Source organism: Corvus moneduloides, chromosome 2, assembly GCF_009650955.1.
Source record: "Corvus moneduloides isolate bCorMon1 chromosome 2, bCorMon1.pri, whole genome shotgun sequence".
NCBI lineage: Eukaryota > Metazoa > Chordata > Aves > Passeriformes > Corvidae > Corvus > Corvus moneduloides.
The window spans coordinates 112,543,092-112,559,582 of NC_045477.1; the positions used below are offsets into that span (position 1 = coordinate 112,543,092).

The following is a 16,491-nucleotide window of genomic DNA, read 5'->3' on the forward strand; positions in this document are numbered from 1 at the left end:
TTGAAAAATACCGTTGATATACATCATATTTTTGAATATATTTTCCCTCTCTAGAGGCAGGGTATGATTTACATGGTGCTCCAAATTAGGAGGTAAAAAAAAAGTATTAAACTTATTTGGAATTCTTTCTGGACACTTTTAGTCACTTGGAATAAAATCCTAGTTATGCTGATTTTGCAGGGAGGCTCAATGATGATTTTTAAGTACTCATGATTTCTTTCACCCGCTACTGTCTATTTCAGCATTGCAAACTCACATTTAGCCTTCTTAGTCATTCAGATTCTCCCCTACTGACAAGAAGAGAATGATTTAATATTGTGAGGATAAGAGTGGAGATCCCAGAGTGTTATATTTTTTTTTTCCTTAGATTACTTGCTCTCATTTTCTTGCGATTTTATCCCTTTGTCCTCTTCTATTTGATTTTCTTGCTGAGCATCCATTGTAATAAAGTGCCATGTTCAATGAAGTTGCAGTGAGCAATTTAAATAATAGCAGGTGTAGATGTGTAGGAATTTTGATTGTAATGCACTGCTGTGAAGAACTCATGCATTTATAGTGCAGTATATTTTTGAAACCATTATGGCAATAAGCCAATCAGCTTGAATGTGCCAGGGGCAGTGCTGCAAATGTATAGAGTTGATGGAATTCATTTCAGTCACTTATTCTTGAGGTGGGATTAGAGGAAATTTTGATCAGTTCATGCATCTCCAATTTGGCCTGCAGCTTTGAGCTCTGGCTGCAGCAGAGCTCTCAAGCTGAGCACAGATGGGGCTGGATAGTATCTGGGTGAGAAGCTTCCAAAAAAATCAAAATGCTGCAGTGTGTAGGTGTTGGTAACTCACTAGGCAGCATGCTTCCCTCGGGTCTGCTCCTTACATCCCTGCCTTTCACTGTGTTGGAAAATGCCAGCTTGTTAGAGGTATTTCCTTTGAAAATAAGAGTTAAGATCCAGTTCTTTATCAGTTGAAAATCCTGTTGTATGTTCTTCACTACTAGCCTTGATATTATGTCTAGCTTCCAGCTCAAGCAATTCCATTACATTCTGTCTGCTTTTTCCCATTTCATTTTCAAAAGGAGCAAGGTTAGGACTGCTGTCAATATAAAACAGCCATGACTGCATTTTGCAGAGAATTAGTTGAGGCTGTGTTAGAAGAAAAGGGGGGGGGTTGTTCTGGGTACTAATCACAACCTGCTGCAAAAACTCACTTTTATACATATCTGTTGAGAAAATTTAGGACACTTACTTTGATAGTATAATCTCTATAATCTCTTCAAGTTTTCCCTTATCTTGCAGTTCAAGTCAAGCTTTAGTTTTCAAACTACAGCTTCAGTTGTGCTAGAGGAATTCAGTTAAAAGTTCAAGCACTGCAGCTGGGAACACTTTCATCATGTTATGCAGGTAAACATAACATGACTTACAACTTATGTACTCTATGCAGCACTTGCTCACCCACTGGACACAATGTTGAACAAGAATTTATATGGAATGGTATGGGGCAGAGTAGAAAAGGTCATTTTTTTTCAGGCGCTTAACAGCATTTCTTACCCATTGGTTTTAACACTACTTTGCAGTCCAGGGTAGGTGTCTCTCAGATCCACTTCTAACATGTTTGCCGCTTAGGAAACTCTGTTAAGCTCTTCAAACATGAAGGAGGTTTTTACCGAGTTCTCTCACACCACAACTGTGCAAGGAAGCTGGAGAGTGAGTTTGGTGTTCAGACGCTCTGCTGAAATACCACTGGGGACAGGCGGTGGGCGAAGTGGCACCATGGCGGTGTGAAATGTCAGTCATGCCATGGGCCAAGTTCTGCTCAAGTTGCTTCTCCAGCCTGCAGAAAAATCAGTGAAGTTGCATGAATATATAGCAACAAAGAGCCTCATCTAAGCCTGAATTTGCTCACTGCTTTGTAATTACACAGCGGATTCACATTGTTTACAGGTTAAACATATTGGTCAAGGTGTAGTGAAGGAAGTAAGGGTGACACTGTGAAGTTACATGCAGGAACATTACTTTTATGAAGTGCTTAGGAATCAAAAACTGCCTTTGCACCCATTGACACACCATCATCACATCTCCTCAGTAACCCGCCCCCAAAACTAACAAATGTAGACAGGATGATAACTGATGTAATTTTCGTGAAAATATCTGTGATCTACCAAAATTTAATCAAGAGATGTTATCATCCTGAACTTCTTCAAAGAAATACCGAAAAAAAAAAATTGTAGCTGTAGAAGTGCATTTTGAGAGATGGGAGATAAAGCAATCTAACATGTAAATTATATCTGAAGTAGAATGGCCCAAGCAATCATATATTACTAAAAAAAATCACATGGGATATCTCAGAAGGCAGGAGCTCAGGATCTCTTTTATTCTCTTACAGCTGAGAGATTTTTTCAGTCTTATTGAGTTTTTGGTCCCTGTAGTTACAAGACAAAATGAACATGTTAGGTTATCTGATAAAAGCTCACCTGCACACCCACAAAAGGGCCCAGAGAGAAAATGGAGCAGAGAGACTCAAAGTAACACCCTGTCTAGCCAGTTGCAAGCCCACCCCTGTAGCCACAAACCCAGAGGAGCACAGAGGGACAACATCAGGCAGGGGGGAAATCCCAGTTCAAGATTAAAAGGGAAAGGAATCCTGTCTGGCCCTTACCCAGGGCTGTCCCAGCAAAGCCTCAGTCCCAGTGTCCAGGTGTGAAACCTGTCACCATGAGTCACTGGGAACAACTCTCTGAATCATCTTTTGGACTAAGGATGGTTCCTTTCTAGGGGTGGGATACATCACGGGGTGCAGGGGAAGAACGTTTTAGGATTGCACAGGATTTTCTATGGGATTCTTAGGGAGGATGCAAAGATGAGAAAAAGGGTTTTGGGGAGTTTGAGGCGTGATAAGGGAGCAAAAGGGTCCATTAACACATAAGCATGGTCTGGTCAGTGCAGTTGTCTTGCCTTTGATCATCACAGTCTTCTTGTCTACTTATTAAAGTCCACCTCCAACTGCTTTGCAGTAAGGAACTTTTCACCTGCTCTGTGTGTGTCCCTGTCTGCCTGCCTGCCTGTGAATCTGTGGTCCCAGCAGCTGGAGTGGGGCTGCATCCTTGGGAGCTCATATGTCCAGGTGCCCTCAGCTGGGGAGAGTGAGCAGCCTTGCTGCCAGCTGGATCCACCTCATGTGTGTGTTCCTGGACTCCCACTGATGGTCTGCTGTCCTGCCCAGCCAGAGAGAGCAGCAGGACCGGGCTGTTGGTGCTGCCTATGCTTTGGGAATGCCCTGGGTGTCTGTCGATGACCTGCACTGCCAGCTCTCTGTATATGTGCCCTGTGCCTGCTGGGAATAATTTTTCAGCCTCGTTATCAGTTGGACCTGGGGACACAGAGTGGCAGCAGCCCTGTCTTCCTTGAGCTGCCAGATCCAGCATGATACACTTTATCATTATATATTTGGAATTTCCAGATATATGATGACCACCAGTTTTCAACAAGTCTGAGCAGGTCTGCTACTTAGCTTCCTGAATGCAGTCCTTTCCTTTGACAGGACAGATTTATTTCACTTGCCAGAAGAAATGTCTACCCTGAGAGTCCAATGGTCACCATGATAGCCATGAGATTCTCACTTGGTGCTGACAGCCACAGTGTGCAGATTTAAAACACCCCATTAAAACTATTCAAATGCATCAATATATCTTAATATACCCTGCCATTTAATTGTTAGATAATGAAATGTCAGACAGTTGAGTTACAAATAGAAGAAGGTCTTTCAAGTTACAGAGTCTAGTTTTCAAAATTCCATGTCTAAGAAATGATTGCTCTTCTAAATTAATAACTAAGCACATTAATGAGGACTTGCTTAGGTACACAAAATTTATATGAATGCATGTGCCTGTGATAGTACTGGAAAGTGTTCAAAAAGAATCATACTAATATTCATATGCAAAATATTGTGAGGAAGAAAACTCTTAAAACTAAGGAAAAATAATCAAGAGAGTAAAAAAACCAGATTTTAAGGAAAACTGAAAGATGTCACAGAAGAAAATAGCTAAAAATACTGACTTTCATGAAGCAGCACTGTAAGTTATGGAAGATGATTATATTCATTCTGTAGATTACTGAAAAAAAAATCCATAGATGTTTAAAAACCTTAATTGGTGTCTTAGGTTACAATGTAAGATGTAACCAAAAGTGTATATTTTATCACCATCTGTTAAAACCAGGTGGGGCAGTGTTCTTTACCTCTTCCATGACACATCCCTGATAACTCCCTCTGGGGTGTATCTGCTGTTAAGGGGCCATCCAGCCTCACTGCATGACTCATAAAATTACATCATCCCGTTGTGAGATGCCCCGCCCAGGGGGAGGAACCAAGCATTCCTGCCTGGGTATAATCTGAGGTTTGGAACACCACAGCCAGCCCTTACCTACTGGGTTCCCAGAGGACAAGAGATACATAACCACCACTGGATGTGCAGAGGAGGGTCAGACCCTTCTACAGGATCACCACTTCACCAGAACCACTTCAAAGAGGATGCAGCCACCACTTAATGGGACTGCTACCACCACCCTGCCCGGCAGGGTGTCAGGTCGTATCCTGACTCTGTCAGGTTAAGCCAGTGTTGCTGTACTATTGCCTTGTTACATATAGTAGTAAAGAACTGCTATTCCTATTTCTCATATAATTAGCCCCTTAATTTCAAAATTATAATAATTCAGAGGGAAGGGGGTTATATTTTCCATTCCAAGGGAGGCTCCTGCCTTCCTTAGCAGACACCTGTCTTTCAAACCAAGACAATTGGCTATTCCAGTCCCAAGAGAGAGAGAAAATAAGCCTGTTGTTGAAAAGTACATGAGCAAGAAAGAAAGCTTTTGATAATGTCAGCATGGATCCCAATCGTTCTTCCACAGGCTTAAGGTGAATATTGATTAGTGTAATCTCCTTGCCTTTTGGGCTGTGCTTTTTTTCACATTTCTCTAAGGAAGTTTCAAAACAGTCTTCAGTTGGGGTTTTTTCTTCTCATTTCTTAGTATGCATATGAACAGCATCTGCTTTCTTCCCCAGCAATAGCAATGATACGTTTCTACTGCCTCAGTTCTAACCAGTTTAATGTGCTGAAAAGCACAGTGTTGCACGATAACAGCAATTCTGCAGAGCAAAATGTTGATGGAAATGGCAGGCTGCTGTTAGAGGCAATGATGGGGTTATGGGAAGCCCAGATTCCCTGTGAAAGGAGTTGGTGAGGGTCTCTGGGAAAATATGGAGCAGCAACATCTGTGTTTCACTAAGCTTTCATGAGAGAAAATGTTCTGGATGTATTTTATTATAGGCTTTTGATGAAACTGAGATGGCACCATTGAATGCTTCCAAGATTAGCAATGTTAACATTTCCTTCACCACATTTGGGAACGGCTTTTGACAGAGTATGGCATAGCAGACACAGGGAGACCTGCTGTGTAGCAGATTTTGCCAGGCTCTGTAGCAGCCATCATATGCTCCTTTAATCTTTCTGCCTTCTTTTTATTTTATTTCATTTTTCCTCTTCTCCAGCAAAATTCCTGATGTATAAAAGCCTGTGTTGTTTGTGAAGTAAAAGATCTGCAGAAATTATAATGTTTCACTTTTGATGTAAAGCATTCTTCTTTGTGCGTGTTGCAAACAAGATTAGCTGTTTTCCTTTCATATCCTCTGCATACTAATTCCAGAGGAACTGCTGTGTTACACATGCACTTGGTTCCCTTTCCTTTCTTTGTTTAAGACAGTTTAAACAAGTAAATTAAAATCCACTGTAAAGTGGAACCTATTTGTCCCAAGAAAACATAATAATGGTCATTGAGACAATGGCATGTGCTGATGATGCAATGAGCTGCATTTCATAGACTCAGGGCAATTAGGCACTGAAAACTACCCATCCACCAAGCTCATCCACCCACACTGACAGTTTAAGAACAGTCCCTCTAGGGAATTTCTAAGTGTTTTAAACAGTCTTATTTTTAAATTTCACATGAGTCAAGACCACCTTGAAAAACGAAAATCCAAGAGATATTTCGGATATAACTGCATATAACATCCAATACTACAACATGAGGTTAGAAAAGTATAAATACAATTTGTATCTATGCAGAATGTTTAGAACTGAAGCTGGAAAATATGCTTTAACTGTGGTTATTGACTATCAGAAAGTGCTAAAGAGATATAAAATAAGCATTTTTAAAAATGTCTATAAAGGGTCCATTGTGCTACTTAAAAAATGATTACATGATAGTGTAAATGGATCATAGAGGACTATAATTCATAATTTGTATTTTTTTTTCCTATTCCAGCAGAAAATCTGTGAGTTGCAGTTCAGGAAAGATGTTGACAAAATGGGTGTGTAAAGGAGGTAAGAGGTCCAGGGAACATGGGTGATTGAAAGAATCCACGCGAGTAGCTTTCCACAAATCGTAGGATTAACAGCCTTCAAATATGTGAGACTTTTCTGCCACAAAGTTTGTCCATGTGGCTGGTGAATAAGTTAAGAAAAATTGAGATTATGCTACACTATAGAAGGGTCAGCTCAGATGCCTGGAAAACTTTAGAATTTTAAGGGTAGTGACACAAAAATAGACTGAATGGAGGTGTCACAGAGTTCCCATCACTAAAATGTTTAAAGACAGATTAGAGAAGCTCTTGCCGTGTATGACACAGTGTACAATTCATCCTGTCAGGACAGGAGGATGGATTAGATGATCACATGAAATCCCTTCCAGCCATATGACTATGTAGAAGAACAGAATATACACCCACTGTAATTTATAGCCTGTTTCAGCTTTACTGCTTCTCTTCATATTTTTTTTCTTGTCACCTTTACTGTTCTGTAATAAAATTACTGATGGGAAAAGGGGTTCTTTGCTGAATCACTTCTATGGTTTATATTAAGGAAACATTGAGACCATAGCAACTCCAAGAATACTGGACTCTTTGGGAGCCAGGCAAAACTAAGTAAGCAGTGCCTTCTTCATGCTATCAGTAATTGCTTTATGCTTATAAGGGCTCTAGGTTTGTCCCATAAACAAGGTAGAAAATACTTTCAGATATTTGTCGCGACGTGCAAGATAGTGACAAGGAGGGAAAGACATGAATAACAGAAACATGATTTTCTCAATAAAAAGGAGAAAAGAAGTTATCTGCAACTTCCACGATGCAGCTGGAGTAAGCAGGGCAAGATGCAGTGTGTGTGGTTGTCCAGAACAACCTAACTGGAAGGACCCCCAACTTCTTTCAGCCTACATGTCTGATGTACGTCCTATAAAAACCAAAGCACTGTGAGGGAGGGAGGAAGAGAACTGAGAGAGGAAACTGCAAGCACCACATTGGTTTCATCCCAGAGCAGACCTGGGCTGTAGCTTGGGTGTGCCTCTGGTCACAGGAGGGCACATATCTAATTGAGCTGGACTCTTAAAGTCTAAGCTCTTTCTGAGCATGATTTCTAGAGAGAATAACTAGTTCCAGCTGATGGCCATTAAGTGTCTTAGAGTTCGGCTGTATGATGCACCTTAATTCAAAGTGTTAACTGGGCTGTGATAATTTGACCACAGCAAATGTCAGTGAAAGTTTTCTGTTCACAACTAAAAATCTCAGAAATTATAGAAAGGACCTGTTGAGGATCAGTTTAAAGGCAGTAACTTCTTGAGTTTTGGTACTTCTTTATCAGAAACCACTCAGGCATCATTCTTACCTCCCTCAATTTCTGCACAGATTAGTGTGTCTGGAAATCAGCTAGAAACAACTTATAAATTACGAGTCATAAATGCTATCTCAGCCATTTCATCTTGTTTGAGAACAGCTGAAGTTTTCAGCTCAGATGAGCTCAGATCCCACCTGAAATAGGTTTTTCTCTTTACCTTGTTTGAGAGTCAGTTAATTGACAAGCAGGATTTCCACCTAATTATTCTAGGCATTAGAAATGCAACACTGCTCCTCATCTTTCTGGAAGTTCTTAAAGATCTCCTCCAGCTCTGGTTCTTCAGGACACAAAAGTCCTTGACAAGAAGCAGTACACTGGATGGCTGCTGCCTGCTAAGTTGCAACATTTTGAAGGCAGAGTCACATCCATTCCTGTATCTTCCTGACCTGTTAAAGAGAGCATGGAAAATGGAAAAAAAATTTAAACCCCCTATAATAACAACGATAAAACCGCCTTGTTCCAGTACTGATTGTTTTGGTCATTTGATCAGTCAAGCCTATCTACTCATTCCAGTTTCAAAGACACAAAATAAACTGGATTGTCTCTTTCTTTGAAAAATGGATTCATTTTCTTCAGCTAGTTCTGACTTAGAGATGGCAGATATTAGTTTTATACATAAAACTTGGAGCAGCAGGCCTGCGCCGAGGGTGAACATAATTACATGTACAAAAGCTTTTTTCTAAACACCTCTCTACTCTTGCAGGCTTTACTGACTTTCTTGTTATTTCTATTAACCCAGTCCCACAAGAAGAAGAGAATATGAATTGTCCTGCTACATTTTGCTATGTGTATGTGTACGGATACATGCATATATGAGAAGCTTCACTATGGTCTCAGCTGGGAGAAGATGGCTGATGGTTTGCAGAAGTGAGGGTGACTCCAAAGTTTCATTTTACCAAATTGTAGTGATTGACAGTACAGTGTATAACTTGAATCCAGCCTTATTTTGCAAATTATGAATCCATGATGCCACCCTAAAATAGGGGTGCTGGGATCAAAAGGAACCTGGAGGTCTTTGTGCCTCTCCGTCCTCTCCAGACACAGCCCAGATGCCCCAACTAGGCTAGACGTTAAATTTTCAGACGGTTTAGTTTCAGAAAGGTGAAATTAACCCCGTGTGACAAAACATTAAGTGATTCTATACAATTAAAGAAGAGGCTCTTTTTTTCTGGACCTGAAATTAGTGTAATTTCCCTTATATAAAATAAGTAAATAACATATGTACACACAGAAGAAAAAGGGTCTGTGTATCATTTCTGCTTGCATAACACTTGTGTGGTTATTTACCTACATCTAGGCATGTTGTGAATATGTAAATGAAGCTGGGGCAATTTCATTACTGACACAAGCAGTGAAATGGCTACTCATTCCTATCAACAATGTGATTTATGTCAACAACGTGAATGATTCGTGGATTTGCATAGAGCTAACAAGTTATAGCTCTGTGACCTCACAGAGCATGTAGATTTAGGAATATTTTTCTCAAAGTTCCTCTGACAGTCTCTAGTTCTCTCAGCTATTGAATCTTACTCATGTACACTTCAGATTTAAAATACTACACTTCCATAATTTAAAATAAATATTAGGAGTCCTAAGACAATATGTGTGTTCAAATCTCAAGCTGTATCTTGAAATTCCAAAATTTTTTGATATACTATTTGCTTACACTGTTCAGGACTTTTTTTTAGTGAATTAAAAACTGATCGCCAACTGGTTTTCTGACATTTTATTTTACTTTATTTTTATTATTTGCCATATATTGCAATGCCCAGAAGGTCCACTAGAGGAATAAGTTCTCTCTGAAAAGAGATTAAAGTGACTGACAGTACCATAATTTCAAGCCAGTATATGAGGCCAATTCAAAACATGAAAATTTAAGTTGCAGAATCCCAACTTTGGTAGGAAAGTTATTACTCATTAGCAATTAACAACGTTCACAGTCTACCCACAACAGCAAAATGCTGCAAAGTTTAAAGCAAACTATTAGAAAGGTTACCAAAACAAAGGTTATAAATTAAACTTGGAAAAGTAAGATTATAAATAAATGCTATGTTTTTCCTTATCTAAAAGAAACACTCATAAAACTGGAAATGCAAGTTCAAATTATCCTCTTTCCGATCTCTGCAGAGAAAAGGACATTGCAAGGCTACTTTGCCACATGGTACTTTGTGATTAGAAGCCCTGCTGGAGTGGCAGTCCTGACCAGGAGCAATGGGAACCTCTGCAGAGGTGAGTGGGAATGGCTCTTTGTACAGCACTGCTTCTGCCTGAGACACTCACTGTGGGGATCACAGGATTAAATTGCTTGGGAGGCTGCTCTTAGCTAAAATGTCTCTAACACCCTGGAGGGCTGAAAAAAATGGTACTCCTGAGGAGATTCATGCCCGGAATGACAGGGATAGAGAGCAAACAGAGAAAATGCTAAAATATCCTCAGAAGCCATGTCAATATCTGATCTGAAAAGTAGTCTTTAGGACTACTTTTAGGAACTTTTAGGAACATTTAGGAACATGCTGACATTTAGGAACATGAGGAGAAATTCTGTGCTGCACGTGACAGTGCAGAGCTCTCAGCACAATGCAGAGCTCCCAGCACAGTGCAGAGCTCCCAGTATTGCTCAGAAGCAGGCAGGCCTGGAGGCTTTTGTCCTCTGCAGGAGTCAAAAGCAGGCAGCTGACAGAGCTCTCACGTGTTACCTGAGGCTGCAGGAGGGTCTTGAACTGCCCCCTTTCTTCTCGTAAAGGCTACATTACCAAGAAGCATCCTTTAATGGCCACTTTCCTTTCGCCCCTGCCTCCCTGAAGCCTCCAGCAGGTTGTCCTACCCCTGCTGCTCAGGATATCCAGAAAGATCACCCCTTGTGTCACAGCAGTGGCCATGGCCATCCGAGGCTATCTCAGCCAGAGTTCACCCACCCTGCACAGGACAGAAAAGGATCTACTTCAGTACTTCTCCTACCCAGTAAAAAAAAATGTGCTGTAGAGCACCCAGGGCCAAAAATCTGGAGCAACCAAGTGGTTTTGCTTAATTCTGAGAGCACTGTATGCTGTTGAAGGCTGAGCAGCTCACTCTTCACACCTGCACAGCTGCCATTATGACCCCTTCTGCAGCAGCAGCAGCAGCAGTGGAGAGAACAGGCCACTTGTCCCAGCAGGTCAGTGAGGATGCCTGTGTCTTCTTCAGTGTCAGCTTCTGCAAATTTTCTGGACTTGACAGAAGGATCCTCCCACAGCAACCTTTTGTCTCAGTCTCTGGCTTGTTTTGTGAGCTACAATCTCTCTCCAACTCCTTCTACTCAGCTCTTGGCACACTGTCCCCACACTAAAATCAGACCCTTCCCGACTGTATTCCAGAACCACACCCGACCCTTCTCTTCCATTCTTGCATAGTTCTCCCAAGTCTTTAGCTTGGTTCCTCCTACAAATCTCTTTTAAATGTCTTGCTGTGTCATTCCTCTTCCTTTGGCCTACAAAGAGACACTTTTTTTTGCCAGTTCTCTGCAAAAGCCTTGACAAATTTGTTTTCCCATTCAGATTTCCTACTTACCGTTCCCAGGTGCTTCCATTAGAATAGACAACAGCCAAATGACTAACAGTATTGCTGGTCCAAGACAGATATTATAGAGTACAGTTCAAGGTGGATTTGAAGTGCATATTTTTCATGACAGCTTCAGGAAATTAAGCAGAATATAGAATTTGTTGAGACATCAAAGCTGGGGATGTAAGCAGGTACCCCTCAGTCATGAAAACTACAGTATTTAGTGGCACAATAGACCCACGCTGTCTCAAGGTGACTGTTCAGCTGAAAATACTGGCCTGTGACCAAGGCTGAGCTATTACAATTAATTGTTAGGAGTACTGCCAACAAGTCTCTTCTGCCACTTAGCAGAGAAGTCTGAACACTACTGTGAGTATTAATGAATTCTGTGTGGCAATAAAGTTGTTGTAATCTGAGGCTGTTGGAGTTCTTTTTAGTCCTTACCCAAGATTCATCGTCTGCCACTAACCACTATTTAAATGTTTCAGCGTCATGCTTTGTGTTTTTGTGGAAACAGGTTTCTTTGTCAGGCATCCTTGAGAGTTAACTACTGTGAGGTCATATGCTGTCTACAGAGAAAGAGGGAAATATATATACATAGCTATGTTAACAGAGATATTAGGTAAGCTCAAAAACTATTGTAAACTCACAGACTATTTACACGTGCACAATAAATATTATCCATATGTAGATGTTTGTTATGGGTGTGCATAAGCATGTGTGTGTACATATAAAAGGACCAAGCTAATAGAAAAACAAAACCTGCTCTCTTATGGTCTGAACTGGTCTGAAGTCTGGACTGGTAGGTAAGATCACTTTATGTACATATTTTTTCTTTTGAATTTTTGAGAAGCTCCACATGGTATACAAGCCTATACACAGTTATGTGAGCACCAGAACACCGTTCATTTATAGACCACCATTGGTTTTTGGGATGGTTGTGTTTCTTACTTGGTTTTGTTTCCTCAGTGACAGTGTCAAATCCATGAGGAGATTCTTATTGCCATGGTAATACAAATCTCAGTGATATTTATGAATGAACTTGTATACCTAGGAATGTTTGGCTACTTCTCAAACAATTTCTGCTTCCCTTAAGTTCTATCTGGGTAGGTACAAGCCAACAAAAGTGCCCCTGCTCCTTACCTTAGTGTAGGACCTGTGATTATCCTCTGTGCAAGGTGGCAGCAAAAGAAAGCTCTTCAAACTCCCTCCTCTCTCCCCTGCACACCTCCTATTAAGGAGAGCAACTCCTTCAACTTTATTAATTGTGTTTCAAAAACCACCTGTTGCTAGTGGTTAATATATGTCTGAACAATACATGGAGTTACTGATACCTTTTACTTTGGGAACACTGTCACACTTCACTTTCTATTTCTTTACCAATATTCCCCTGAGGAAAAGCTAGAAAACTGCATGCAAAGAAAGGAAATCCATTAAACAAATCCCCTTAAATCACTGATTTTCCCTTTCTGATTTTATTTTTAAAACAGTATTTTTCCAATGAAAACACAATGACTTTGGGAGAAAGGATCCAGTCCAAGACAAAAAAAAAAAAAAAAAAGTTTAAGCTCAATGCTTAATTAAGACATCATCACATGAGCTGACAAACTGTGATGGATGTACCAGTGGTACCTCATGTTTCAGCATAATAATTTTGTTTTTCTACAGGAATAAGTAGTCTGAAGAATCTGACTATTGAAATTCCAGTTAGCAGCTATCTAGATGAAATAAGTGTGAAGTCCACCCTGCTAGCTCTCCTGACCCTAATCAGCATTGGCTGTTTGCTTATTTTTAGAGGTGGTTTTTATTTGCTTGTTGTTTTGGGGAACAGATTTATTTTATTTTCCTGGAGCCCAGAGTATGTTGAATGGAATGTTTTACTACAAATATTAGAGTTGATGAAGCTACTTTAAGGTTCATTAAGCCTCAAAATACTCCTAATACATCTTCCCCATATGGAAGAAAACCTTAGGTGAATATTTAATAACCTTCATAGACTCTGATTCTGTAAAGTCAATAGTAGTAAGAATTGCAGTAAGACTGCTTATTTTGAAAAAGCAGGGATTACTCACCTTGAGAGTACAATATAGTAAATATGTTCTTTATTCAGAGACATGGTAAAAGAATAGCCAGTCAGCTTTGGATATGAACATTCTCTACAACCTTAAAGCTTGTTTTGATGATCATAACCTTATTCCAAAACCACCGTGTTTAATAAAAATTAATTTCAGAACTTGAAGAATATTTTATTATGGAATACAAAAATACTATCTATGTAAAAACAATAAGTTAGTTTATTTACAATACTTTACACTATCCTGCTCTGTGGCTTCCTTTGCACTGGACTTATTTTCATTATTTTACACACCTTTATAATTTTGCACAAAGCATTTCCAAAAGCATGTCATCCATGTTCACCGCTCCAATGATGGGCCTGAAGAATAATTCAGCAACCACATTAGCATTAATAGATCTTAACAAGGAGAGAACAACATTCAGCTTGGCAAATCTGGCTTCATCACCTCTGTGAACGAGTCTGACATGTTCCTTTAGAGCTTGTTGTGCTTCCCTCTGCAGCCCTTCAATGTACTGTGTACACTGCAGTCCAGGTAGATCTGAAAAGGAAATCAAATTATTTCGTTTACATAATTTTTGTTTATAAAACAACATTATTCTTACAGAACAACTCCTAACAGCCCACAGATTGTAATTATCACACAAGGAAAGAAGGAAATTAAATTGCTAGAGGACTTCTTGTATGCAAAGTCAACATGCCAAATTTTATTGGGCACGTCAAATTCTTATCATATCATACTCTTCTTCACAAACCTTAAATATGAATGTTCATCAACATTCACTTAAGTGCTAAACAAATTAGCTGATAAAAACTTTGATTGAAGAATGCTCTCCAAAACACCATTACAGTGGAGAAGACAATAAAATTAACTTTTTCAGTTTTTCACTTCTACAAAAATGCATTGTTCACATTTAAGGCTTCTTTTGACAACTGTTTCTACTCCAGTTTATAAGTGGCAAGAAGTACTGACTCCAACATACAACAGAAGTTTCCCAATGAACCATAGTAAGGATACTGAAAGATGGAAGGTGCAGAATTAGGGCTATATGTGACCACAGAATCATTTTGGATGGAAAAGACCTCCAAATTCAGCGAGTCCAACCACTAACCTAACACTACCAGGTCCACCACTAAACCATGTTCCTGAGCAACATAGCTATATTTTTGAACAGTTTCAGGGATGGTGATTCAACCACTTCCCTGGGCAGCCTCTTCCAAAGCCTGACCACCCTTTCAGAGAATAAATTTTTTTCTACCAGAACAATGCCTCTATCATTTTACATTAGACCAGCTTCCAAATTTGCCTTGTGTAACATAAGCTTCACCATTGTAACTTTTTCTCTCTTACCTGTATAGGAAGCAAAGCTACAGGAGCAGGACGATAAATGCAAAGTACTACTGTAGGAACCTAACCATCAATAACTAACAGTTTGGCTGTGGGAGTGCTGGAAGAGCCCTGTCCCACTTTAACAGGGCACTGCCATACTTGGGAAGTGCCATATCCAGCCTGACAGCTACCTTTCAGGCGAAGTCACCAACATGATAATATGTCCCTTGGTAGAGCTGCGTTCATGGGAGTCTCCACAAAGAGAAATGGCAAAAAACACCCCGATCATAAGTGCTACACCAAAAGCCAAAACAGCACTTTGTTGTGGAAGCCCTGAGCCTTCCCTTGCTCCCCGGGGCGCGCAGACCGCCGGGCACGGCACGGGCAGACCCGCTGCCCTCGGGCGGTGGAGCAGAGGTCCCGCCGCTCCCCTGAGGGAAACGAGCAAGGAGCCGCTGCTGACTCCCAATTTTCCCTAATCAACTGGCAGGCGCTTGGAATTCGCTTTGTTCGTGGAAAGCATCTGTGGAGGGCGCCAGCCCTCAGGACCCCAGACCGAGCCTCTGCCGGACCCCCTCCTGCCTGCGGCCGGGATCTTGAGGAGGGGGCAGAGGGTGAAACCTTGTTCCGCGTCCCTCTCCTCCAGCACCTTTTTCAGCCTGAGGAAAGCCCCGGGTCTGCCCCGCTCCCCTGGGGATACAGGAGGGTCTCTCCGCCCTCCCCGCTGCCCTGTGGCAGAGAGACCCCTCTGCCCCGCCCGGCCACTCACCCGGGTTGAAGAGCACCGTCCCCTTGAGGTAAGCGTACTCTTTGGTGCTGATGTCCAGGCTCCAGCACTTGGCCAGGAAGCTCTTGATAGCCTGGATGTCGCCGGCCGAGGGCAGGTGAGGGCCGTGTTGCGGCCGGCCCGGTGCCGGTGCCCGCGGCGGGGGCTGCTCGCCCTGCTGCCGGGCGGTGAGGATGCGCTGCAGCATGCTGGGCTCCGCGCTCTCCACCGTCTCCAGCTGCACCCGGTCCTGCGCCAGCCCCAGCAGCAGCAGCGGCGCCCAGCAGCTGCGGACCAGCAGCAGCTGCTCCTCCAGCGGCAGCTCCTGGAAGCAGGGCACGTTCTGGACGAAGCGCAGCGTCTTCACCAGCACGGCCGAGGCCGCCTTGCAAGCCACCTGCGGGCTCCGCAGGGCCACCCGCCTCCGCGACCCGCACGGGCAGCCCTGGGGCGCTGGCCCGGCCGGCGTCACCGCCCGCTCCTCGCTGCGGAGGATGCTGTAGAGGATGCTGCTGTGCCGCCGGCCCTCCGCGCAGCAGCGGCAGCAGCGCTCCACGCACGCCATGGTACCCGCGGGTCCGGCGCCCGGGGGCCGGGCTGAGCCGCCTGGGAGGCTCGGCGGGGCGGTCCCTGCCTCCTGGGCCCGCCGACGGACGCGCACTGCTCGCCCTCTGCCCGGCTCTTTAACTTATTTATAGCCGGCGGGGGTGTGTGCCTGTGTCTGGGGGTGTGTGTGCAGCCGCAGGCGCCGTACCGGCGGTTCAAAGGGGCAGACACTCTTTACTGACTGGAAAAGAGGCGGAGGAGAGGAGGGGGGATGAAAACCAAACCAAACCCTCCTCCTCCTTAGCTGAGACAGCGATACCCGGGGGTGCCGGCGAGCCGGGCACCTCGGTCCGCAGGCTGCGGCGTGATGAGCGGCAAATTGCACCCTACTCGCCCAGCGCGGGGCCACGGGATGCCCCTTCCCGGCCCCACTTTCCGAGGGGGTCTGGCTGATGTTATGCCGGAATGCTCAGAGCAGGGCAGGGCAGGGCAGCTCCCGCTGCTCTCTCGTTTTGCCACCGT

General features: G+C 42.7%; 1 protein-coding gene across 2 annotated transcripts; it reads right to left on the reverse strand.

Moving 5' to 3' along the window:
- Positions 1–13,326: 13,326 nt before the first annotated feature.
- Positions 13,327–16,187, reverse strand: NR0B1 (nuclear receptor subfamily 0 group B member 1). 2 transcript variants are annotated; one of them, XM_032100868.1, is made up of 3 exons: positions 15,427–16,187; positions 13,776–13,868; positions 13,327–13,687 (listed from the first exon to the last, which is right to left on the reverse strand). In XM_032100868.1, exons 1-3 carry the CDS (start codon positions 15,986–15,988, stop codon positions 13,668–13,670), a joined length of 675 nt encoding a protein of 224 aa, XP_031956759.1. In that variant the 5' UTR covers positions 15,989–16,187; the 3' UTR covers positions 13,327–13,667. The 2 variants fall into 2 exon arrangements, with proteins under 2 accessions (XP_031956759.1, XP_031956758.1); XM_032100867.1 differs by having other exon boundaries at positions 13,327–13,868; positions 15,427–16,177.
- Between the last annotated feature and the right edge of the window lie 304 nt (positions 16,188–16,491).

Excerpts from the sequence above, each read along its gene's own strand:
- NR0B1 (XM_032100867.1), bottom strand. The coding sequence starts at position 15,988 with ATGGCGTGCGTGGAGCGCTGCTGCCGCTGCTGCGCGGAGGGCCGGCGG. Across the intron at positions 13,869-15,426 it reads GACGGTGCTCTTCAACCCGG|ATCTACCTGGACTGCAGTGT; the intron begins GTGAGTGGCCGG and ends TTTCCTTTTCAG.